The sequence below is a fragment of the Polypterus senegalus genome, chromosome 16 (assembly GCF_016835505.1).
Source record: "Polypterus senegalus isolate Bchr_013 chromosome 16, ASM1683550v1, whole genome shotgun sequence".
Taxonomy (NCBI): domain Eukaryota; kingdom Metazoa; phylum Chordata; class Cladistia; order Polypteriformes; family Polypteridae; genus Polypterus; species Polypterus senegalus.
This window is the reverse complement of record NC_053169.1, coordinates 5,096,039-5,123,223: the sequence shown is the minus strand read 5'-3', so window position 1 is coordinate 5,123,223 and position 27,185 is coordinate 5,096,039. Positions and strand designations below refer to the sequence as shown.

Here is a 27,185-nt window from a genome sequence, read left to right as displayed (position 1 = left end):
AATTAAATAAGCTCAATTCTCTATAATAATTCCAAATTCTCTCCTCCACACCTCCCAGCAAGCTTAGTCCACCTCCACCCGACTCGGGCTCCCTGGCTGGGTCTTCCGCAGTCCTTTATGTATTCCTCCACCCAGAAATATTCCTGTCCTTGCGTTCACATGACTTGCTAGCACTTCAGGGTCAGAAGGAGAACTCAACGCACAACTTCCCCGGTCCTTCCACAGCACCCCCTGGCGTCACCCACGACACCCAACAGAGCTGAGATAGCGAACTGCAAGTCTCAGGATGCCCTGTGGGAATCCAGGGCACTGCTATAATCCAGGGGAGCTGCCATTTAGCGTCTTGGGGGAGGCAGTGTCCTACAAAAGGTGCCTTGCCCTGTCCTTTCATCTCGGGGTGTCCCAGCTTGGTTGAGCTGCAGGCCGTCTCTTACAATATACATTTGCAAGTATTTGTTTAGACACACACACACACAATTTCTGTTCTTTTCTTTGACTGCTCAGCAACATTGTGGCCTGCGAGTAGAAAGGAGTGAGAAAAGTTGAAGTGCAGGATGGCCAAGACCTTGACTTATCTTGTTTGCCTGTCTAAGGCAGCAGGTGTTGTGTACACCCTGAACAGAAAGCATATGGCTGCTGGTGATATTCTATGCCACCTTCTCCACCCTCAGCAGTACTTTATGATCTTGAGCCAAACAGGTGCCATATGAGGAATGACACTGTCAGCCAGAATGGACTCCATGGTGCAACTGTAGAAGTTTGTGAGAACAGATGGAGAAATGTGAGCTTCCATTGGACGTCTGAGGAAGTTGTGAGCCTTTCTGAAATGACCTGAAATGTCTTGTGTTCAGTTCCTCAATGAAATTTAAAGCTGCTCACCTTTTCAACAGCATCCCCTCCGATGTAGATGGTGGCACGGTCTTCTTTCTGCTTCCTAAATTCTTTGACCTGCTACTTGGTTTTGGTGACAGAAGGGTCAGATTGTTGTGCTGACACCACTGATTCAATAAAAAACTTCTTCTCTGAAGTTGTCTCTTCATTGATGGCAGTCATGCCTATGATGGTGGTATCATTCACCCCTACAACTTAATAACAAAATCAAACCAGTTTGATATTATTGTGGCCAGTTGCAGTGGCCTTTTGTCAAGGCTCCCCATGACTGCCTTGTTACCCACTCATTTAATTTTGTTAGCTTCCTTTGTAAGTTGTAGAACATTCTCAGACCTACTTAATCCAGTGTCATGGTGGTTCAGAGCATATCCTAGTAGTATTGGGTACATGGCAGGAATCAGCACAGGCATATCTTGGTGTGGGGGGGGGGAGATAATCAAAATGGGCCACCACCGAGAAATAGGAGGAACATACAGACCACACACGGACAACAACCAGGCATGGGATTAGAGCCCGGAATGATGAATTCATGAAAAGTAGACTGTATAATTTCAAAGAAATGGGGTCTCACTGCACCTGCTTAACCAAAATTTTCATATGGGGGGGAAAAAATTACTGAACTAGTGCTGAGCGTATGTATGCATTTTTTAAATGTTTGCATTAAGCATTGATTCTATTGGTCCAGTGGGATGAAAAGTGGATGTGCAGACTGAAACGAACAAGATGCTACTGCAAGGAAAGATGAATTAAAAATTAACTGCTTGCAAGCTACTTGGGGTTAATAGCAGACAAAGCTGTTTTGCTCTAACAGCAGGTTATTCGTACAGGCGTCTGTCATAAGACAGTAAGCTGACCTCGGACAATTTCCAGTTTCTTTAGGAACGCCTCGTCTATTTGACACAAGAAAGATAACTTTTCCTTCTATAGGGTCTATCTGACAAGCAAAAAAAAAAAAAAAAAAGAACTGATTAGCGTAATAAAATAAAATGCTTAAGTAAACGATAATGTTTTTTTTTTATAAATAAGGGGAAGGGGGAGGAAGAAGAAATTATAAAAAGCCAATCGAAAAATGGAACTTTGCTCTTCTGCCTTGCAACGTAGAATCCATGAACTCATCTGTGACTAAATAAAAGATCTAATTGATTGAACTTGTCCTGTCTTCCTTGGGGGATTTCTTCCACAGAACCTGCCCAATACTGTGCCGTTATTAGTTAGGAATTGAACAGTCACTCTTGATTGTTGTGAAAGTCTGCTGTTTTCTTCAACCTGTGATAATATTGCATTATTTCTTGTTTTATTATTTAGGCTCTTGGAGTACGATACTCTGACCAAGGAAGTGACTGTTCTGCTTGAAGGACTCAGGTTTCCCAATGGAGTTCAACTTTCGCCAAGTGAAGACTTTGTTCTTGTGGCAGAATCAACCATGGCAAGAATACAGAGGTAAGTGATTGGCTCTTTTTGGCTTTGTTTAATAATTGCTGCACGTTTTAAATCCAGCGGGGCTTTAAAGACCTTTGGTAATGAAAGGATTAACAGTTGCATGCAATTAATTACTAAGGTCACATTACCATGGCTCTCATTTCATGAATCTCCTTCCCTCTCATTGGCATTGTGCTGGACAAGAGAAATGACAGATTATTCATATGCAACGACCTTGAAGAGAAAAAGAAATGAATAAATGAAATGCTCCACAATGCTTATCACCATCAGCGTCTTTATCACAAATCAATGTAAAGTACACTAAGCTTTTAGCAAGAACTCAGTAATTTAGTAGAACCGAGTTGTTGTACACTACATAGCACTTAATCATTAACACCTCAGCTCACAGCCATCTTTAAAATTATTCATAATTGTCACAAAGTAAAAAATAAATGTATGTCTTGTAATACAAACATGCTGGTTTGGTTTGCAAATGCCTTACTTCTTATGTAAAGACTTGGCCTTTAAACAATTCTTAAAGTGTTAATCTTGCAGCCCCCTTGTCTCCCACTCCGTGTGTCTTTCCCACATCACACTTAAACTGTTAGAAAATAATAACTAATAAGAAATATTTGTCCAAATAAATACTCTTTAAAAGAAAAACATTTGGTTCTAGCAGGTTACAGGTCAGGTTGGGAAGCATGCACTGGTACAACGCATTGCTACACTCACCACATGACGAAACAGCTCGGGATCCTGGTTGGCAACCTCCCCAGACAGACATGTGGTCCAGCCCTACCCTCCGGAAATGACCATCTATCTTCCACAGCCATGTGTTACGTGGACATCCCCATGACTTGGTCAAGCCACCCGGTTCCTCAACAATGAGGGTCCTGCAAGCCAGGTCACCCTTGGGGAATCGCGCCACATGGCCATAGTGCCGTAAATGATGTTCCCTCACAATGCAGGTCATGTGCCTCATTTGAGTTTCTGTGAGTCAAAGCAGTGGTATCCAAGGATTCCCCGAAGAGACACAGTACCAAAGGAGTCCAGTCTTTATCTCAGGTCACTGGATGGCATCCATGTCTCACAAACAGGAAGCACCAGGACTCTAAAGATTTGGACCTTTGTCTTTTTGCTGAGATTTCAGGAGCGACCCACACCCCTTTCCAGTGACCTCATGACCCCCCCATGCTCTCCCAGTCCGTCTACTGACTTTATAGTCCCCAGAGATGTGAATGTCATTGCCGAGGTAAATAAACCACTCGACGAGGTCGACAGGCACACTGCTGATGGCCGTGCCTAAGAGGCTGGTTACCTGAAGAGAAAAATCAATGAATAAACAAAATGCTCCACACTGCTTACTTCACTCAGGATTTTTATTACAAATAGGGGGTATCAATAGATGCTTCTAAGTGTGCCCCCACATCATTAATCAACCACTCATCAAATCCTGAAAGCAAGACCTTGTGATTAGATAACGCCATGTCTTGTCTGGGTATAGCTGTCCCAGTTTAACATGTCTGTAGTAGAGTTGGAGTTGTTGATTATTCCTTTGGGATAATAAAAGTCTACCAGCCTGACCTAACCTGCTGGTCACTAACCTGCAGACCGCACTCCACATGGACAGCACTGAAGGGAATGTGACACATAAGCTTACTGCTACCTCATGGGGCGCTCTTGTTAGTGTGTTACACCCAGCAGGCCTAGGCCTGGTAACCTCCACACCTGAGTACAGCACTTCAGCATGGATTAACAGTTCACATGTCCGGAAGGTTGATACTCAATTAAATAGAACAGTGAGGGTGATCACTGACAGGGTAAAATCCAGCAGCCTACATTGTGTTACACCACTACTCCCTGTCTCAGAAGACAAAATGCATTGGGACGAGTATTTAACACAATAATAGATTACGAGTATCTACCACTACACACAGATAACTAGAATTCCAAAAACCAGCAGTCAAGAGTTTTCCCAAAACACCCACCAATCTCCAGAAATTTAATCGAAATGGCAACCAATTTCAATCTTAATCTAAGGTGGCAGGATGAAAGGCCCCTCCAGAATGGCACCTAGTAAAACAGAACAAAAATCCTGGTGGCTTTGACCTGCCTCCAGGTCTCTGGTGTACTTTACATTGCATCACAAACCACAGGTGAAATGAGGTACCAGGTGTGAACACTGGCCCGGACACAGACAGACGGACATCTTAGGTTCACCCAACACACCCTTTATTTACAATATTTACAAGAGTTTACTTCACGTGCACCCCCAGTGCCTCCAGCACCGATCCCCAAATCAGTGTCCTGGTGAAACCACAAAAATAGGCAACTGCAATAAAACAGTACATGATAGGAGCGTTTAGTAGTGGCTTTTGTCATTGGCAGGCCAGAAATCCATAAGGTATGTCCAAAAGTGCTTAGGAAGTGTAATCTTTGTTGTCCAGTGAAGCTGACTGATTGATTCATTGACAACACAATGACCAACGTATGATTCTATTGTCCCCAGCGCACCCCATGTTAGTTCTTCTTTAATGAAACATGTTAAATAAAGGGTGGCACTGTGGTAGTGCTGCTGCCGCCTTGCAGTAAGGAGACCAGGGTTTGCGTCCTGAGTCCTCCCTGCACAGAGTTTGCTTGTTCTCCCTGTGTCTGCATGAGTTTCCTCCCACAGTCCAAAGACACGCAAGTTAGATGGATTGGTGATACTAAATTGGCCGTAGTGTGTGGTTAGGGTGTGTTTGCCTGTGTGTTTGCCCTGCTATGGACTGGCACCCTGTACAGGGTTTGTTCCTGCCTTGTGCCCGATGGTAGCCAAGATAGGCTCCAGTGCCCCCTGCGACCCAGTTCAGGACAAAGTGGTTTAGAAAATGGCTGACTGATGTTAAATAAAAGAACAGCACTGACAATGTCACAATAATTTGCATGCTCAGGGTCCAATAGGGTGGCTTCCTTCTTCTTGGCAGAGGGCCACATTACTATAAAAACAATTCTGGGATGAGAGAGAATGAACAGAATTCTGAGAATTCCAGAAGGAGCAGAAATATTTTTCCACCTTTTTCTTGTGCGAATCTGGAGTCTGTTGTGTTTCATACGTGTCTTAAATTTGTGCAAGTGCTTTGTTTAAAGTGATTGCAATTCTTTTGTTTTATTGCAGATATTATGTGTCTGGACTGAATAAAGGTGGCGCTGACTTATTTGTGGAAAATCTTCCTGGTTTTCCAGACAACATTCGGCGTAGCAGTTCAGGAGGATACTGGGTTGCAATGTCAGCTGTGCGTCCCAATCCTGGATTTTCCATGCCTGATTTCTTATCAGATAAACCCTGGATTAAAAAGGTTATTTTTAAGGTAAGGAGAATTCTGTTTAGTCCAGTCGTTTATTTTTTATTTTAAATCTTATATTGCTTTGTCACCAGATGAGTGTCATGGAGGCCCTGTGGTTAGCAACACTCCCTCAAGGCTGCAGGAGACTCTTTGTATCATGTCGTGTTTACTGACTGTAGGGTTTGCTCCTTTATGAGTGTCTTTCTATACCTTTCTCTAGGGACTCCATTTTCCTTCCCACATTTCAAATGTGTGTTTAGACTAATTGACCACAGTAATCTGTCCTGTTGCTTTGTCAACGACTCGTGTCCCGCCCATAGCCTGTTGTGCTGCTGGACAGGCCCGTTTCTCAAGTCTCTAAACTTGGATCAAGCACATTCAACAAATGGATTCAATGAATTATTGAGAAGCAAATGGCCAGGGACCAGTGCAGTGTTGGTTGTGGTCTTCATTTTAAGTAACTGTTTTGAAGGCCTATTCCTAATTATTATTATCAATTATTACCTAGTACAGGAGTCGGCAACCTTTCAGCTGTGTTGTGCCGAACCGATGTTAAAATGTTATTCCGTGTGCCGACATAATTCTATCAATTTTGTTATATATAGTATCAAAATTGGTCCGGTTATAATGGGCTTCAAAAGTATATACTTATAAACGGATCTTATATTATTGGACATTCAATACTTTAAAATACATACGATCATAGGTGAAAAAAATGTTTTGTCAAATTTTAATTTTCAACACATCTATTAAAAATTGTACAAAGTTTTTTCAATACAAAATGCATAGTTTGAATAAGAAAAAATTATCAAGAATTCTAAAACGATGAACTATTCTTTATTATTAATCAGAGCGATTAATCAATTAATGCGAAGCAATTGTATAACTACATTCACTTTATTTTTAGTTCCAATTATTTGGCTAAAATACTGTGTTTAACTCGTGTACTACGCGCCCTCATGTAAGACGTGTACCCTAATTTTTACAAAGAAAATCGCGAAAATAATTTTTCCCCGTGTACGACGCGCGTTGTGATTGTATAGGAAGCGTTTAGAGAGAGAGAGAGAGAGAGAGAGAGAGCAAGCGAAACCAAGCAGAAGTAAACATTGCAGAATTACATTTCCTCATGTATGATGCGCACCTGATTTTCTAATGCTAATTTTCAGGAAAAAATGTGCGCGTGGTACACGCATAAATATGGTAAGTAGTTTGTTTCTTAAAACCAGAAACAGCCCTTTTTATAGCTTCACTTTTCTCATCAGGGTTTTTACATAAGGACTGACATTTAGTCTTTGTACACTTGATGTACCACACATGACACTTTCACAGCACAGGACAAACACAGCACGGTCCTTTTGTTGTACAAATCCATATTCATTTGTCCAAGTGTCATGAAAAGAGCGAACATCAAGATTTTGTCTTTTATGAGTCATTTTGTGGCAGTATATTACTTAATAATAACAAGAGGTTTGTTTTAACGTACCACGGTCTGCACTGAACACATGGTTTCTCTTTACTGTGAGTCCCATGCGCAGAATGTGGGTGGGGGACGCGGAGCGCAAACGCATGCGCTGTAATTAAAATATAATAACAAGTTTGTTTTGACGTACAACGGCCTGCGCCGAACACATGGTTAGGCAGATCACTGTTAAGCAAACCGCAGTAAATATACCCAATGTTAATAAACCAGTTCCACTCCTCTACATTTGTTCATTTACCTGACAGTTTTATTCCTAAAGACTTACAGAAGACCATATAGTCGTTACTCTGTTTCTGTTAGGGGACTATGACAGTTTAAGCTGCTCACTCAGGGCCAGAGAGGAAGACAATGATGGATGAGCTCCTATGACCTTGTGCTTTACAGTCCGGCACCTGATTGAGAAAAGCAACCCACACTACTGTAAAAATATCTATGTTATAATCCATGTTAGGCGTTAATCAATTAAAGTTCATTCTCTCTTATCTGCATTTTAAAGCAGACAATCCCCTGTCATCCTCGCATCCATCCTGAGACGTCAGCAGTGGGAATCAATCACATGGCGGACCTGTGCTAACCAGATGTCACGTGGAATGGAACAGAGTCCATTTATTATCCAAATAAATTTACACGCACTGTGTAATATGATTTGGTGTCTGCTTACATGGACACACGGCAGCCCTACATGAACACAACCATAGCAGGATTATTACAAGCATTATATACAGTAGCAGCACTTCCTATCACATGATAAACTCGTGTCTATTATTAATGAGATATGCTACTTGTGAAACAAAAATGTTTTTATACCATATAGTTTTAACCTTCAATGCCCTGTAATATCTCCTAGGGGTTAGGGCCTGGAAACTTTGAAATGCATGATAAGACAGATCACCATTAATCTTGCTTGCACACTTCTTAGACCTGCAATGATACAGATCTTGGAGTCTGGGCAAATTACAGTCAGTTATCTTGTAAGTTTACCGTTGACCTCGACAGCCATTACTCCAATCCAGAGAATTACGGAGGATGTAAGGATGGACTCAATAATGGCAGCTGAGCCGCACTAACAGTTGCTTTGGCGGTTTACATTTCTTTACCTGTGAAAAATTGCATTCTCTGTTGAGCCTTCTTAATAAGAGAGTTGATGTTATCTCCCTGTTTGAGATTCTGAGAAATTATTATACACAAGATCTTGAATCGGTCAACAGAGGTGACTATTGGACCACAGCTGCTTATGCGAGGCTTGACGAGTGCTTCTCCTGAGGCATTGGATCTTTTCGGCAGTCTTCTCAGTGGACTGAGACAAGTTTGTTTTGACCGTACCAGGGAATCCAACCGGCCTTCTGTGAGCAAAGTCTGATTGTTGTCTCAGTTTCAGGTGAGCATACATTTGATCAAATGTGCGGCAGAATGAGTTTAGTCAGTTGGAGGTCACCTACAGAGGTTTGGAGCGCGTACTGATATAGCGCATTGCTGTACCCACCACATGACAAACCAACTCAGGAACCCAGATTAGGGCACGAGTGCCAGCTATGCAACGGGTGACACCTCAGCACCACACTAGTTCAGATGGAATGGAACACTGGGACAGTTTTTAATGGTGGCTGCAGTGCCAATTCTGCCATCAACCCCCAGGTTTTTTCCCTGCAGGTTGGAGGGCCTACATGCAGGGCTGGCTGCAGATTAAAATCATACTCCGGGTTAGATGGTAATTCCTGCTTGTGGTGTGTAAAGGCCTGCATACCTCTCTGTACTGCAGGTCGGTCATTACTAGAGAACATCTTTTTAAGTTGATCAGAGTGGTTTTGATTTGCAATGCAGATTGCTTTCTCTAGTTTATAAATGGTTGCTTTAAAGAGATTTTTATCCCCACTCTTTACAACATTAAAACATTGGAAGCATTTTGAAGACAACAGGCCATTCCACCCATCAATGATAGAATACTATTCACCTAATTTCTCCAAAGTACTCGAGTTGAGCAGTAAATATCCTTAAAGTCCTATTCTCTGCCACGTTACTTGGTAATTTTATTCCATGTTTCAGTGGTTCCTCATGTTTCTGCAAAATGTATCCATAACAAGTTTCTGGCTGTACCCCCGTGTTCATGTTGAACTCATTTTAAAATAATGGCCCTGGATCTACTGTACTAATTCCTTTTATCATTTTAAAACCTTCAATTCTATCACCTTCTAAACTCTTGTAAGCTTTCTACTTTCCTCCGATGGAGCCACCCAAGTTTAGCTGGGAACTGTGGCTTGTCGTTCCTATCTTCTTATATAATACGCTACCGTGGCTGTTCGTTTGTCTGTCCAGGATTTTAAATCACCTGTAGCTCACAAACCGTTCCACCTATCGACCTGAAATTTGGTACACATATACTATGTGACGTCTACTATCCGCTTTCGGGGTGATGATTTTTATTACTCTTTTTATTTTTATTTTATCGTAGAATCAACTCTCGGCAGCGCGCAGCAGGGCAGTCGTGAGGTGCATGTGTACATGTATCATTCTTATTCCCTACCACCTTCGTGGTCACTTCACCTACCTATTCATATCTTTAATCATTCTTGAGGCAGATTGTTGTGCTTAAGTGAAAAATTAAGAAGTAATTGGAACACAAAAACTAACTTAATCAGTTTTGACGCGAAAAGATGCCAACAAAAAAGAGAAGCTGTGGACCGCTAGGGTGGAGAAAAGAAGAGCTGCTCAGGAACGGGCAAGCGCATCAACCTCTGAGGAAACGAATGCTAAATGTACAGAGAAAGAGTATTAAAATTAAGAATGCTCAAGCCAAGTGTACTCACTGCACGTTATCATGCAGTGTGCCATTACTGGTATTTAATAATACGTGTTGTAGAATTACATCTGTCTTCACAGAAAGCAATGCACAACCTCACAGTATCTATGAATTCACAATTATTTGCTTGCTCTTTTTAATACATCATACAGATTTTTCTGTTTGATTTTGCTACCTCTAGTTAAGATTTCTGCTTTTAGACACTTAACTTGCAGACTTATAAAGAGGAAATTCACTCTTTTTGAGATGTGTGTTCATTTTAACAATTACTGGAGCATATTGTTATGTTTGCAGTGTACCAGGGTTTGTTCCTGCCTTGCACCCTGTGCTAGCTGGGATGGACTTCAGCCCCCCAAACGTGACCCTAGTCTGGATTGGGTGGGTTAGAAAATGACATGACATATTGTTATGTTATAGTGAGGGTTCTTTACCTGGCTTACGTTTAAATTTCTCTTTTTTTTTGTTGCCTTTTCCATTCAGTTAGTATTACTCATTTGATATAGTCATTTCTGTTAATATTGTTTGGTGCATTTATTACTTAGTAGACATATTTAATGCATTATTATATTTGTTATTCTGTGTATTAGATAGACTGTGTTGTGCTGTGTTCCTTGTACTTTGTGGGTGGATTCCCAAGACACAAGACCACCCTTACCTCACCACTAAGGGACTGCCCCCCAGCCTTTAAAAGCAGGCCAGGAAAGTGAGTCATTCATTTGTGGTTCATTAAATGCGTTTTTGGAGGAGGGAAGCCACTGGAGGAAACCCGTCCCTGCCCCAGTTTCCTAGGGTCAGCCTTCCGTGGGTAGAGACCTGTTTTTGGGCAGGCCTGTTAGGATTCTCGTGTTTTTGTTTTTTTTTTTGTGCGGATATTTTGTTAAGGCCACACCTGTCTTGATATAGTGTGGTATAAAAATTGAGACACATATGCTGACATCGTAACACCTTTTGTATCTGCTACTTGATTTGGGTTAGGAAAACTGGAGTACCTGGAGTTGGGATTCCAGTGTAAATCCATGCGGATGTGCTAAGGGCATAAATATCAATATGGTGAGCTGATTGATATTGTTCTCCATTATTAAGGTTTAGTCGGGCCCTCCAACTTGCATGGAAAACTCAGAGGTTAGTGGCAGGACTGGCACTTAAGCCACTGAAAAAAAAAACAAAAAAAACTTATGCTGTTCCAGTGTGCTGCTGAGGTGTCACCCGCTTCACTGAGGTCCCAATCTGAGTCATTTGTCATTTGGTGGGTGCGGCAGCGTGCCATAATCAGCGCATGCTCCCAACCATCCCCATAAATTCTACTGGTGACCGGAAAGAAGCGCACAGGAAGTGGTGACCGGAAAGAAGCGCACAGGAATTTATCTATCTATCTATCTATCTATCTATCTATCTATCTATCTATCTATCTATCTATCTATCTATCTATCTATCTAGGAAATATCCGCACAGAAAAAAGCGCAGTCATATAAGCGCATGGGAGATAAACGCACACGGAAAAAAACACACGTGGATAAATGCGCGAACAGCAAAGGCGTATATGCAAAGAAGAAAAAAAATATTATACATCGCAATAAATAAAATTGTATAATTGTTCACTAAACGAATTTATAAGGTTGTATGTTTTAATTTGTTACAGTTTTCTTTACTCTTCCCTAACTTTCGAGCAAGAATAAGCGAGATGGAGTTTTCGACCAGTCAGAAAGACAAGCAAATTCTCGGTTACAAGGGATTTGAATATCTGCGTTTTCGCACAACAAATGGAATAAATACTTGGAGGTGCCATGAGAATCGATCAACAAAGTGCCATTCTTTAATGAAAACGAAGAACGGAGACATTGTACAAGAGCCAACCAGTCATTGTCATGACTCCTGTCCCCAGAAAGCAGAAGCAAACATCGCTACAAGTCGAATGCGACAAGCCATGACAGCTGTGAATGCTACTTCTCGCAATGTCATTGGAGACATCTTATCAGAAATGAGCAATGATGCACTGGCTTATACTGTATTCCGAAGCAATCGTCTCTTGCCAGAAGTCTTCGAACTCGCCGAGCAGAGAAGCACTTGCCGAATCCATCGACGATCCATTTTGCAATTCCTGTGAAATACTCTGACTTAGTGTTGCACGACTCCGGGATAGACGATCCAAGCAGAATTTCAATTTTGGGAGTGTTTAGGGTGTGTTAATCGTTTATATTTTATTATATTAAAAAACATATAGCAGTATATGTGGTGTATGTTTTATATTTGTAATAGTTATATGTTGCCGCTGTGTGCTTTTTTCCGCGTGCGCACTTTACCGTGTGCCGTTATTTCTCTTGCGCTTATATAACTGTGCGCTTTTTTCTGTGCGCTTCCTTCCGAGATTCTGCTAGAATTGAATCTCGGAAGGAAGCGCACAAGAAAAAAGCGCACAGTTTCAATCCAGATTGTCCTATACATGTCTTTTGTACGTTTTTTGTGTTCATAAAGACCGCACATATTTTACAAAAGACTCTACAACCATTGGTTCAGGATGGCAATAAAAACATTTAGTACTCCAGCTATAATATAAAGGTCCTTATTCTGTTTGTCTATTAACAGCAGGCGTTCTGAGATTTTTCAGGTGAGTACGACCGATGTTTTGAGGTATGATTGTTCTACTTTAAAGCACCTTGAGATGCATTGTTTCAATGCAAACGTGCTCTATAAATAAATGGTGTTGCTATACTTATTAATTGTGCTGTATTGACTCTGAAAGAAACAGTCAGGAGATGAGATGTGGTTGAGATTTCAAGCCAAAGTTGTCGCTAAAAATCTAACCGGTCTGTTGGCATGTTCAAAACGTTAATCAAAAATTCAAGTCCTTAATATCATAAAAGAAATTTGTTAACAGCAAAAAGTTTTTTTTCTCTGACAAGAATCACACACCAACACTGTTCTTCTCTAATCTTGGAGCTGACCTTTGTACCTTTGAACCCTAATGGCACCCATGCGTGACCCTGGATGCCACTCATACCAACATCATACCAACCCTACAACAGAACTGCTCAAAAATCAGACATCCAAGGTCAAACAAAACGGTGTTTGAAAATAAAGCTAACAAATTGTTCATCTTCTTCAGGAAAACCTCTAGAAGGAAACAAAGGTCAGAATTTAATATTGTTCAAGTAATAGAACCTCAAACGTATATAACACTTCAAGAATTCTCATACAAATGTAACGAACCACACCAATCGTAACGCATGGTTGCCTGGAGAGTCAGCGTGTTGCATGTTAATTAGCACATGCAAGTGAGAACTGCACTGCACTCTGTACACAAAGTCCCTTTAAACCTATAAACCTGATCTGTCCACAGTCATAATGATAACATACGGACCACTAGATGGCAGCAATTAACAATAGTAACTGTTTCAGGGTTGATTTTTTTTCTTTTTGTTTCTTTTCTCCCAGTGTTGAATATTTTTCGAAAAACTCGGTTATTTTTAAAAACACAAAGCAATGGTTTAACACATCAAATCAACAAAAATGTTTCATTTTGACAAATGTTACTGTCTTGCATGTTGTATGAGCCTGTATACTATGTGATTTCATATCACATACATGTTACAAAGTCCAGAGTACAATCCCGCAAAGAATGATAATACCACAAAAGCCCTTTATCTTGTCTTTTTTTTGTGGGTTTCCACTTTGAAAAACAAGAATATGGTGCAAGTGCACCCCACGATTCAAAAGATTGCTCAGCATACCCGTGTGTTTTGTCCGACAGTAGCTGAAAGGCAGCCTGAAGTAGTCCAGCGGCTGCTAATCTGTCGTGTCCAACAGCAAGCCATGCCATCTTGTGAAGTCTGGTACCCAGGTTGGCTCCCACGGATCAATGTCTGGGTACTCCTCCCAGGCGAACCTTGCTGTAGGGGCATTGGCTTCATGAATGTGCTTAGCTAGCAGTCGATCAGCTAGGGCGGCATTGGTTTGGATCCGATCAGCTGATGCCAGTTCCTCACTCTCCTGCTTGATCTCCTGATCACTCTCAACAAAATCATATGGCGAAAATTCAGAGTCTGACTCCGCGATAATGCGCAAAACATCGTCTGTTGAGTATTTTTGTTTTCTGCACTCACTTCGCTCCCTCGAGAGATGCCATCTTGCCTTTGTTTACGCTTCATAACTCACGCATATGCAGGGTTTAGATGCCAAGTCAATGAGTCTAACATTCCTCCAATCAAAGAGGGAATACCTTTAACGTTAATGGTGAGATTATCGCCCTATACCCCTGGATGTTGACTTTTGTCGATGGGAGGTGTTGAGGGTGCCCATTGACAATATGTCGATATCCGCCCTAAAAGAGTTAAAGACCCTTGCCTATACAAAGAATTTGATAGAACATATTGAAAAAAAATGGTAATGGCACTCAGTGTAACCTGCAAGAGTTTTGAGAAATGTTTGGAGAACAGTCTCAGTTAGGAAAACTTCAAACCTAAGAGCGTTACACCTGCCTCTGCCTTTACACAATAATTAGCATTATGTCGTTAAGAAACACCTTGATAGGCATTTACCATTCATTAATTTTTCCTACGGGCAGCACAGTGCCATGTCAGTTATACTGTAGGCATATTGGGTACAGAGTACAGTGAAAGTCTCACTTGCATTGGCTAATCGACATACAAGACGTCGCCACTCTCCAGTGCTGTGATTGGTGAGTATGCCCACCTTACTTCAAGACTTCTGTCTTCCTTATCTCAGAAGATATTTGCCGATAACAAACAAACAATAAGTTTACAAGCTAAAGTTAACGCTGCTGCCTTAAACATCCTAGGACTGAGTGCTGTAAGGTCTCTCCTTTTCTGTGTGCGTGTGTTTTCCTGGGTATTGCTGTTTCTTAAAGTGTGGTCTTTCAAACACCCGTGGGCCACAGGAGTGAGTCAAGCGGTCTACCAGACAGTAGTCATCATATCAAGCCAAAGTGACTTTTTAAAATCACACAGACACGTTAGCGCATCGTATACTTAGTTAGGTATTTATGTATTGCCGGACCGCTGCACTCCTAAGTAAACTCCATGCTCTTGGGTCTAAAAACTACCTCCATTGAGCAGACTAACGCTCTTTTTTGCAGATGATGCCAACTTCGACTTCAGTTCCACCATATCCTGCTCTGCTCCTGTTTGCTTAATGCTGTCATACTCTGTCTGTCTTGGCACTTCCTCAGAGTCCGTCTCTTTCAGACTCTTATTTTTGTTACATTTTTAGGAAATCATTCTAGACAATTTGATCGTGTTTTATAGCTAAATGAGCCATTTTGAAATTAAATAAAAGTAGGGGGCTTCACCCCCTGCTCTCTTTGCTCACCAACCCCCTGGCCTGCACTACACACCAGGCACTTTATGTGGATTTCACTTCCACCAAACAACAAATCTTTTAATTCTGGCAGCAGATATGCCCCCTCTTCATTGTGAAGAAACACTACTTTTCCCTAATGGCAACACAAATTACACGATCTACAAGTCTCTGACTTAAAGTTTAAACCCAAACAATTGATCTCTTTTCGCTGTTCCGTTATTTCACAGAGTAATAATTTCCATTTGTCTGCGCTAATGCAATCTTTACTATAATTATTTTGAGACTTTTTCAGAATTTTAGTACTTTCATTATCTCCATTAACCTGCTCTGCATGTGTACCGCGCCAACATTTTGGAACCTCTTTACGACATTCTACTTTGTCATCTACTCTTTGTCTTTTATTTCCGGACCCGGGTGTGGTTAAATCTCTTGGCACAAAGTCTCATCTCGCGGGACTTGAAAAGTATCTCTCTGAAATCTCTTCCCAGGCTAAAAAGTCTCGTCTCGTCTCATCCCAGGTTATTATATAATAGAGAGATATCTCAAGCTCTTTTTGCCTCACAAAAAAAACATTTGAAAACAGTCATCCTTTTATTTGGTCCTTTTTATTGTCAACACCATCACAAAGTTCTTAGAATATGCAGAAGAATCGGTTCTGTCAGCACTGGGACTTAAACTGACAACGTCAGGTTTTACATTTATCAGACTATTAGCCAAAGTACCCAGAGTTGCAAGATAATAAATGACAATACAAGGTCCTTTGGAAATGTAACATGGCAAAACACAACCCAGCGAGACATTAGCTGAGAAGAAAATGCTGTACCTGTGGTGTTGAGTAAGACCCTGCATTGGCATGTGGTCCTTCCATCATCCCCAGTGTTCTCCTTCTGCCTGATGGGAATTGTAGTCCCTGCATTGGTGCTGGTTTTTGGGTTGCCCCAAATTATATCCCCTCTGCTCGAGACCAATTACAAAACATGTGCACATTTCATGAAAATCAGTTCAACTGATTCTGCGCGATTGGCGAGCAAACAGGCAAACAATTAGCTTGCGATTTTATTTATATATATTGGGGAAACAAACTCTCTACCAATATAAAATAAAACTTCAGATGTGTAGTAATTGAATAATGTCAGAATATCATCTGAAATGGGTTTCTGTGTAGACTTCAAGGTGCTGCCGTTAATTTTAATTCTTTCAATTTAACTCTTTGAGGGCAGAATATTTTTCCTGAAAAGCCCACAAAGCAATGCTTTCACACACAAATCAACGTTAAACATCTGTTGCTACGTGCTGTGGCTGCTGTTGGCGCATGTTCGCCATCTCTGGCTTCCTGGCTGTCTTCACACAGCGGGTGGGTGGCGGTGGCAGTCGTAGTGTAGTGGTCCTCCTAGGCGAATGCTGCAGTAGGCATATCAGCTACACGAATGTGTTGACTTTCGTTTTTGATCTCCATCTCCAAATCACTTGCAAGTCAAGAGTCTGATTCAGCGATAATATAAAACATCCATGGAGTATTTTAATTTGCACATTCGCTTTATTCTCTCACCAGGTGTCAATGCCATGTTAGACGTTGTTTGCTCTTCGCTACTGATGCGCGCACAGGGAATCGAGATTAAATCAACAAAGCTACCTAACTTTCCTTCTAGCAAAGAGATTCAAACTAAAATGTAAGGGCAGCAGAGAGCATCTCTGTAATGTATAAAACTATTTTACAGTCCCTCCCTTTCAAAGATCCCAGAGTACAGCGGGAAAAGGATCTCTTACTCAATATTTTAGAAAAACGGTGGAAAGTAGCAATGCACAAAATTCACTCAAGCTCCATATGCGCAAAGCATACAATTATTCAACTTAAAATTTATATATCGAGCACATTACTCTTGTTTAAAATTGTCCAAAATGTTTCCAGGGCAAGATCCAACCTGCAAACACTGCAATCGAGCTCCAGCCTCACTGGGCCACATGTTCTGGGCCTGCGCCAAACATCATTTTGGACCAAAATCTTTCAATGCCTTTCAGACAGCCTTGGGGGCCCAATCCCTCCTAATCCACTAACGGCTGTGTTTGGTGGGCTCACAGAGGGGCTTAAAGTGGAGAAGGACAAACAAACTGTCATTGCTTTTACTTCACTATTGGCATGTAGACTTATCTTGCTCAGCTGGAAGAATCCTAACTTTCCTATTCTAAGTCAGTGGGTTACTGATGTGAAATATTATTTGAAACTGGAAAAAATCAAATTTACACTTAGAGGATCTATACAAACCTTTTCAAAACCTGGCAGGATCTGATCAAAAACATTTTAGAACAAGCATTTAAATTGAGGAAGCAGATTCTCTCTCCTCTTTTACTCCATTTATCTTTATTTATTTATTACTAGCGACTGGGCGCCCGATCGAATCGGGCTACAAATTCTACATTTGTGAAATCCATACTTTCTCTGCAAAGAATTATTTCTTTAAGTCCTTGAAATGATTTTGTTATCATGGCACTGATTTGTGCTTAAAATAGACCTTTTTGGCCGATGTAATGAAGAGCTTCCTGTTTAAACGGGGCTGCGAGACGTGAACTCGGCTTTTCGGCGAAACCTCATTTGATTTTTTCCAGCAAACAAATTTTCCAAACAAACCATATTTTACGTCTCTAATCAGAGTCGGAGTAATAATTATGTTGCCGTGGTCATTTTAGATCTGAGATCGGCTTAAATTTAAACAATGACTGTTGTTAATATCCAGCTGTCATTACTCAGTTTGCGAATAGATGTCAGAAGGACGGATGCCAAAACCAAACTGCCGAAAGATAGATTTCGACGTACCAAGCAAATGGTGATACGTTCTAAATTTCTTACGGTTCCGGAGCTGGCGAATGGTTTAAGTCAGTAGATGATGTTAGTCCTGGAAAGTACACCCCACCAAACCAATGTTCCCAAAAACAACTGAACTTACTGTTATCTGCTTGAACCAACACTGACTTACTATACTTGGCCGCCCAGCAGCGTCAGCAGCGTCACTGAAGCATTTGAACATTCTTAGCCAATCAGGCAATACTGCGTCCGCGTTTGCTACGTTATGTTCTGACTACAGAGTCCCATTGTATGGTTCTAACTTGTATTGAGTTGAGGTATTGACGCGAACACCACACATATGGATAGTATCAAATTATATATAAGGATTTTATCTAATCATTTGTCTTTACTAGCATAAAGTTTTACTCTACTGGCCTAGCTCTCTTTCTCAGGGTTGGGAGTTAATTTGTTTTGAAGCTTTTTTTTTTCTTTTTGTAAAACTGGAGTTATGTGTATGGAGTGTTCTTTGATTTTAATAAATTCAATAAAATTCAAAAAATAAAAAAATAAAATGTAAGGGCAAGTTTTGTCACAGTTTACAGCCAATTACCATCCTTTACCCCAGAATTTCGACAAAAGTCGTCATCAGCCCTGAAAGAGTTAAACAGTACAAAACCATTGTCATTGTAAGTATTTAATCTGTCCTTTGTTTGTGTCAAATAACCTTCTTTGCACGCGCTACACATTTCTACAACATAGCGTGTTCAAGGTAAGAGACAGAGGACGATTGTTAATATAAGAGATGAGGCACAGGCTGGTTAAGTGTGGAAACAGTGACTCAGAGGCAGGCCTTGAAGATGCAGTCTGGTGACTTAAAGTCCTGTGCTTTTGTCACTCTGCTTGCTTTGTGACAATATAAAGTGTAAAAATCAGCTTTGCCTGAAAGCAGTTGTAGCAGTCACAGATGGTCTAGGCAGTAAAAGCAAAAGCCTGGCCAGGACGGAGTGAATTTGGCAGGAGGGAGGTACGTGTAGAAGCGCTTACAGTCAGTGCCCAGAATGAGTCAGTGCTGTCCCATCACTCAGGAAGCGTGCAGAGGGGTGAAGAGCCTGAAACAGCAACTTGTGCATCACCAGCTGTCACAGGGTATTTTGCCAGAGACATTTTTCCGTTGTCAAGACTGACTGTCTAACACACTCCTTCACACACACACACACACACACACATGCATGTGCACATCCTGTCTGAGCCAGTTTTAGAGACGCAACCACAAGGATATTTCCTAGGGTCTGAAAAGAGCAAGACGCCAAAGCCTTTCTTTTATATTTTAATAAGGTTTCTAGGATTTTCCAGTTTCTGTTCTTTTGTTAACCGGTTTAACCCAGTTCAGAGATGTAGGGTGTTGTAAGTAATCTAGTTAGACAACGACACAAGATATAAGCCCACTTTGTACTGAATACCAGATTGTCACTCTGTCATATTTAAACATTGATAGTTTGATTTTCTGAAAGACTGTTTTTTAAAGCTGCTGGCTGATGCAGTGGTTAGCCCTGCTGCCGAATGGATCCAAGTTGCATATCCTGTACCTGGTCGCTGCTTTTGTGAAGTTCCTGTGTGTGTGTTTTTCTTTTTTTTGTATAACTCGGGTACACTATATTGCCAAAAATATTGGGACTCCTGCCTTTACACACACATGAACTTTAATGATGTCCCATTCTTAATACAGTGGAACCTCGGGTCACGAATGTCTCGGAACACGTACAAATCGGGTTACGACCAAAAAGTTCACCAAACTTTTGCATCTGTTCACGACCACACACTCGGGTGACGAACAAGCCAGTTTCCCTTCTGGTTCGTACACACGGATGATTTCCGCACGTGTTCAGTCTCTCCCTGTACATCGTTCTCGGTCAGACGTGCATCGTGCAGAGGGACTTCACCTCAAAACTGTAATCTCCTCTCCACCCAGCTTCCTGCTCTCTTCCTTCATGCCAGAACTCGACTCATGCAAGGTTAGTTTTCTTGGTTGTTTATGGTTTGTTTTTGTATAAATTACGGATTTTTCAAATTTTCATTTTTTTCCCTGTGCTTAAAACTCCTTAAAAAAAGTGTTAACAGCGAGCGGTTCATAAGGCTGTAGCGTGAACTCTTGCAATGTTAGTTTTCTCTCTTCAAGGTTTTCTCAGTGTTATTCAAAGTTTTTACATTTAGTTTACTATTATGCTGTGCATTCTGTGGTATAATTAGCTATTTTTGTGCTTAAAAATCTTTAAATAAATATATTTACATACAGTTTGTACAGTCTGGAACGGATTAATTGTATTTACATAGAATCCTATGGGGGAAGTCACTTTGGGTCACAACATAAACGGGTTGCGTCCAGAGTTTTGGAATGAAATACGGCCATGACCCGAGGTTCCACTGTGTGTATGTGTGTGTTGTTAGAGAGAAACTACTCTTTTAATAAGCCTTGTTTCAGATAGGTACATTACAGAAAAAATGAAACAATATGACAGCTTGTAATTACACAAAGCATTTTATTTTCTTTTAAGCCATATGTATTATGGATAAATATTTTTATACATATTTCATTAGTCAAAGTAAGTATTTTAAAGAAATTTTATTTATTCTAGTATTTTATGGTCATTAAACAATGAGCCTACAGAGTTTTATTTTGTTAATGAAAAATGAACAGTGAACACCTGTGGCGCATAGTTTAATTATAAAAATACGCATTAATATAAGACATAAAACTTCTGTTTGTATGGTTTTGCAGGTGATTAGTGTAAAACGTTTTTTAAAAGGATAAAGAAAAACAAATGGGAATCGATATCGGAATGAGCCAGCCAAGTAACATCGGTGATCGGCATCAGAGCATCCCCATTTATGATGGACTGGCATGCTGTCCCAGACTGGTTCCTTCCTTACTCCTTATGCTGCTCGACTGGACTCGCACTTCCCAGTAACACTGTTATTGCATTAAGTGGGTTTATGAACGTCAATGCAGTTGTTGAAGTGGCCCATACTGCGCACTGGCAGTGTTCGATGTGAGCCGATACTCGCCAGTATGCAGTACCAGCACTTTTCACACTTCGGTGAATGGTCAGTTTTTCTTTTAGTGTTCCGTATTGGCGTTTCACACAATTTATTATTAGAACTATAATGCCGCAGGTGTTCTCCTAGAGACTATGAGAGCTCACCTGTCTTCATCCTCAAATGTGCCCACCCAATTTGTCTTGGCAGGAACACAAGTCGGCCAAATTATAGGATGAAATGGACCAACAGGACCGACTCCACACAGAAGGTAACCCCTGCTAGAAGGTGTTCCTGGTTTCTTGGGGGTCAACTTCCCCTGGTGCTTTGCTGTGTTGCATACTGAATGTGCTGCACTGACTTATGGAGTAAGCGAGAAGTGAAGCATAAAGAAGTGATACGTGCTGCAGTGCCATGTCATCTCAAAGTCATCATTACTTCAATACTTTGAAATTGAACGAGAATAAACATTAAAAATTATAAAGCCAATGAGATCCTTGATATCCCGGTGGGACAACATTCAATGAGCTGTGAATGTTTGAATTAATATTGTTTTAAAGTGTGAGTGACAGATTCAGTGAACATAAAAATTAAATTACCAGAAGACAGAGAGGAGAATGGGGTCTGTAAATGAGGCGGTGAGAGAATGGAAAACAACGGCAGGCTGCAGCGCTCGGCTCGGATTACAAGTTTCCAAAGAGACACCCGCACCCCACCATGGCCATATGTGATGAGGCTGCATTTTTATTTCTGTTTTAGAGAAAAGCCAAGCAAAATGACCCCTTTTATTGGCTAACTAAAAAGATTACAATATGCATACAATATTACATCTTGCCTGAAGAAGAGGCCTGAGTTGCCTCGAAAGCTTGCATATTGTAATCTTTTTAGTTAGCCAATAAAAGGGGTCATTTTGCTTGGCTTTTCTCTACATTCATAATGGCTAACACGGTACAACAAACTAGTACTATTTCTGTTTTAGATAAGGCTTGAAATAAAGCAGACGATAATAATTCTGGTAGTAAGGCCATGGGAAAGGGAGGAAGGCAAAAAGAAAATGAAAAGAGTGGACTTGGACTTGTTTGGTGCTGTGGCAAAGAGGAGCATTGGGTTCAAAGAACATGAGCAGCAAATCGAGGTCCTGAGTGGGCTTTATAAAGCGTGGTGGCCCCCCACAATCCTAGGTTAGATTAAGCTGCTGTGATAAGGTTTACTGCAGGTTTAAAACTTACTTCCAACTCGGCCTCGGGCTGTTGATGATGTTGCTGTGCTGTTACCTCAGGAACAATTGGAGCCGCCATTACAGGCTCGAGGGATTCTTAGCCTTTTTTCTTGCCATCCGACCACCAGGAATAGAAATATTTCAACGTGAAGCTTTATTGTTTTTTCTTAAATTGTCGATTACAGAATTCTTATTAGGCACAACTACAGGTGATATTTTTAAACCCCACCATATTGTATTTGGTGATTTTAACAAGGGATATTTTTTGTAGGTTTGTGTATCTGTGTTTTTCTAATGTACACCAAATGCTTTTTTTAATGTTAGAAGTGTACATTAACAGGCCATTCAGCCCCACAAGCTTGTTCTTCCTCTCCACCAAGATTGTCCAGAATAACATCAAGTCGAGATTTGAAGGTCTCTGAAATCCTACTCTCCACTGTTCTACTTGTATATGTGGTTCTTTGTGTGATGAAAACCTTTCTTATATTTGTGTGACTAGGGGGCTCAGCCCCCTGCTCACTTTGTTGGCCAACACCCGGGAGTGGGCGCACTATCTCACGGCTGAGCCGCTCAAAGGGCGTCAGGGCGCTCCTCTGTTAAAGCAAGTGATTGTATTTAAAGAGATGGTAAATAGAAGCGTATGGGGGCGTTGGAGGAAGACAGTTTGGTCCTTAGTGTCACACAAACGAGTCACAGACATCATAAAGGTTTGGGGCAGCCACCTGTATATTGTTTCCTGGCTGCAAAAGTTGATTTAAATAGCGAGAGATGTTCATAGAACAGAGTCCAAAACAGAAACGATCAGCATTGAGACAAAATGGCGTTTTTAATATAGACTATGGGAAATGACATCATAGGCGCCGCAACCGGAAGTGACATCTTCGTAACCGGACTTGTCGTCCTCATTGGCGCAGGAGCCAAGCGGGATTTCCTGAGAGTGGTGTGCAAGAGACGGAGAGAGACACTCGACACACTCCGCCGCCCCCTAGTCTGCCGTAGAATTACCATAATTTAGGCCCTTTAGCTGTTTCCCATGCGCACGAGTGTGACAATAGAACAATCAGTTACTTGAGTATTTCACTACAACTGCTAGTTTTAAATGCCAATGAATAATAAAACATAGTAAAAAGTAAACGTAAAAAAGTAACACGTAATAAAATGGACATAACAGTAAATAAAATTTAAATTACATTAACAGCTTGTCAATAAAAATATCCTCTAACTTACATTCTATAAATGTTGCTTTTTTGCATTTCTGTTCACATATTGTTTGGGATGTTTTTCTTTTTTTTGTTTATTGGACGATTCTCTTTGTTCTTGGTTTTTATCATATGCAGCTCTTCTTTGTTCTCTTTTTTTTTTTGATGTTCATTATCAGCTCTTCCCGTTCTCTTTCTATAGTAATCCAAATTCAACGTTCTTGAATAGATAGTTTGCTTTCCTCTCCTGCCATTATAACCGACGGCATTGACGGGTGAGCTAGCACTGCCAGTCACCGGGTGGGATGGAGAGAAGATGCGCACAGTAGGAGTAATGATTGGGCGAGCGGTGTGGAGGGGCGTGGTCAAGGTAGGTGAATAATGCGGACACGACCGAAAACCTTTTTTTTTTTTTTTTTAACACTATACTAGAGAGAAATCTACTCTTAGCAAATTTTCAACTGGTACCCCACACCCCCATATGTTCGTGTTGAACTAATTTTAAAATAACACCTGGCACCCATTGTATGTAATTTAAAACCCTTCAGTCACGTCATCTCTTAATCTCAATTTGCTTAAACCGAAAAGGCTCAACTCCTTTGGTCTCTCTCTCCTCATTGCTCAGACCTCACAGGCTCAGAATCTCCAGAGCTGCTCTTCTCTGGACTTTCTTTAGTGTTGCTACTGTATGTCCTTTTTATAATGTGAATATGAACCACAGCTGCACCCGCTGAGGCCTCAGTAGCACGTTATATAAATTATATATTAACTTTTTTTGCCTTGTGCTCTGCACACCGTGACACAGTGTACAGGTAGTCGTTGACTTACGACTGCCACCACATCTCATGGACAAATGACAGTTTTTGCCACTCCAGCTCCATATGCTGTGACTCATTCATCTCGATCTCAATTATTACCTGCAGCAGTTTTCTCATTACTCAAAGCACTTTACATATTGAGTGGGGAGTCAGTCACCTCAACTACCACCATGACACCACCTGGATGATGTGATGGCAGCCAGTTTTGTGCCAGTACGCTCACCACACATTAGCTGTTAGACAGTTAGGGGGGAGATTAGGGGGCCAGAATGACTAGGCTTAGGTGGGCACCTTAGCCAGGACATTGGGATACCCCCTACTCTTTATGAAGAATGCCCAGGGAACTTTTACATCTCATCTGAAGGACTGCACCATTTTTCCAGCACAGTGTCCCTGTCACTGGAGAGGGGCCATTGGAATCCACCTTCAGATCACAGGGTGATCGCCCCCTACTGGCCTGGCCAGCACCTCTTTCAGCTGCTGCCCAAGCTTTTCCTGGTTGGTCTCCCATCCAAGTACAGGCTGAGCTGCAGGTGGATAATCAGCTCTGAAGTGCAGGTGGTGCGGCTGTAGACCTAGAACAGCAGACCCAACACCTTTACCGAGACTAAAACTACTGTAGCATTGGTGGACTGGGTCTGACGGTGACACAGAGAGGAGCTGTCACAATTTCAGTGACACTTCAAGAGGCATAAAATATTAATACACCTTTACCCTTTTATGAAATTGATTCACAAAAAAACTGACAATCCCCTAGGCAGTCGACAGCATTTTTGCTTGGATTGAAGGGGTCCAAATATGATCCCCCCATATACAGTATGATGACGTACATGAAAAAGATCAAAATAATGCGTGAGCCTTTTCTTTCTACTTTTTCCATGAGGTGTATGCTGCATTTTATAAAGCGGATGGTGAGCTCTCCATGTATGTTCTTCTCCCTCTTGGAGTTACCAAAGCTAGTCATTGTCACAGGTTTTCATTTCTGAGAGAATTTAAAGAACAAAGTCACAGGCTCATTCTTTCACAGTTTGCTAATAAGCGTCTCCTGGGATCTGTCCTGCCAGCAGCCATTAGGCAATTCAAAGCTTCCTCCCATGTCGCAGACTAAATACTTTGATTTTTTTTAAATTGACTTCTATTCATTTTGATATTTCATCACAGTATACTGTATGTTATTTATTCATTTATTGTTTGTATTATTTGCCCTGTGATTCAGTGTCTTTGTTTCTTTATATGTTTCTACTGCTGTATTTATCTAAATTTCTACTTGGGATTAATAAGGTTTATGTACTCTAACGTAATCTGAACCCTCATCTCTTTTCCAACAGCCAGCCCACCTGAGACAGGCCGGTGAAGTCAGTGGCGTAGCTCGAGTTCGTGCCGCTCAGCCCTCCAACATATCTGAATATGTTAACCTATTTAAATAGAAAATTAAAATGATGTATTGAGGAAAATTAAGTTAATTCTGCATAGATTAAGGGCTCATTTATACTTCACACTCAGAACACGTACGTGCACGCATCATGGCTGCCATGCGTTCCCAGCGTTCATTTGATGCGTCCTCTGAGCAGGTCCTCAGAAATTAAAACACGATTTGCAGTACCAGCAAAAAGTCGGGGGGTGCAGTGTGATAAAAGTTGGAACGTGACGTCAGAGTCTCTGATTACTACAGGTGACAGAAAGCCGCTTTGCGGATCGTACGAGATCGATGTGCGTGCTTCGATGTTGATGAATGGTTCAGTGTGGTGAAGCAAAATGGCGACATACAGATGCATTCGTGGTGCTTTTATATTTAAGCGTCTCATATTTCCGATCGTAATGACACGATACGTTTTAAAAGTCTCGCGTACCATCTTCTGTGACATCTTTTTTTTCTGGGGCTTCCTCCTGACCTGACAGCAGTGGTAAACAGCAATAGATCGCCACACAGAACACATGACATGTCTGATATTCCAGCTCTCTGCACATTTAGAATCCTAAGATTTATACCTGATATCGCTTTCATGATGAAATGCATTAAAGTATGTATGTTACATTTTACAGATAAATCGTCAATTTCATTTAAATAATGAATATTGTTAGTAATTACACACATGGGAGTGACACAGTGGCGGAGCTGGAGCACTGCTGTCTTGCTGGGAGACACGTCGCTGGTATTCTCTGCCTGGAGTTTACATGTTTTCCTGCTGGGTTTCCACACTGTGCCCTATGCGTATTTGGTGCTACTAAAAAGACTTTGGTGTATATGTGAGTGCTTGTATTCACCTTGCAATGAACTGATGCCCGTCTAGGGATTGTCTCTGCCTTGTGCCCAATGCTTGCTGGAATGGACACATCCCCGGATTGATGGATTTAATCAATAAACATCCTTTTCAGAGAGATTGCGGTAACGAATTTAACGGGTGTTCCAGGCAATTCACATCACAGCGAAGCCGAACCTGTTCTCTCCGTGATGATCGCGCGCCCTGCCACCTGGTGGATTCTTCCAGATTTACGTAAAGTACGCCCGCAATTTTAAACAGTAAAACACATGCGTAGCAGGAGCGTCCGCTGGAACAGGCGTTGGGTGAAGTATAAAACTGGCCTTATTCATATATAGAGAAACAGCAATAACTTTTCACTTATAATTATTTATAAGCATCAACTAGGCAAGAATATAGTATAGACACACTGATAAGCCGTGTTCTGATTATTAGTTTAATATAATATACGCTGTGATGTAGGGATGTTTTCTGCGCAGAGCAAGAACGCAGTCGGATTGATAACGAAAGGAAATTATAAATTGTAAATTACTTGTTTATCTTCCTAGAAATTCTTACCGGTGTAATGTTTCTGTTTATTTTTGTTATTGCCTCCTAAATTTCAACTGCTGTGTCTGATGCCGTCAACGTCATCTTTATTTATA

At 41.2% G+C, this 27,185-nt stretch overlaps 1 protein-coding gene across 2 annotated transcripts in view; it reads left to right on the top strand.

The window, feature by feature from the left end:
- LOC120516824 (adipocyte plasma membrane associated protein) overlaps positions 1 to 27,185 on the top strand; it is a 71,173-nt gene that overhangs the window by 41,099 nt on the left and 2,889 nt on the right. Inside the window, exons 7-9 of one of the 2 annotated variants that reach the window (XM_039738777.1) lie at positions 2,197 to 2,331; positions 5,468 to 5,660; positions 21,255 to 21,315. In XM_039738777.1, the coding sequence (XP_039594711.1) occupies positions 2,197 to 2,331; positions 5,468 to 5,660; positions 21,255 to 21,278 (352 nt within the window). In that variant the 3' untranslated portion in view covers positions 21,279 to 21,315. Of the gene's footprint in view, positions 1 to 2,196; positions 2,332 to 5,467; positions 5,661 to 21,254; positions 21,316 to 27,185 lie in introns of those variants that run through there. The other variant, XM_039738776.1, reaches the window with a different exon arrangement.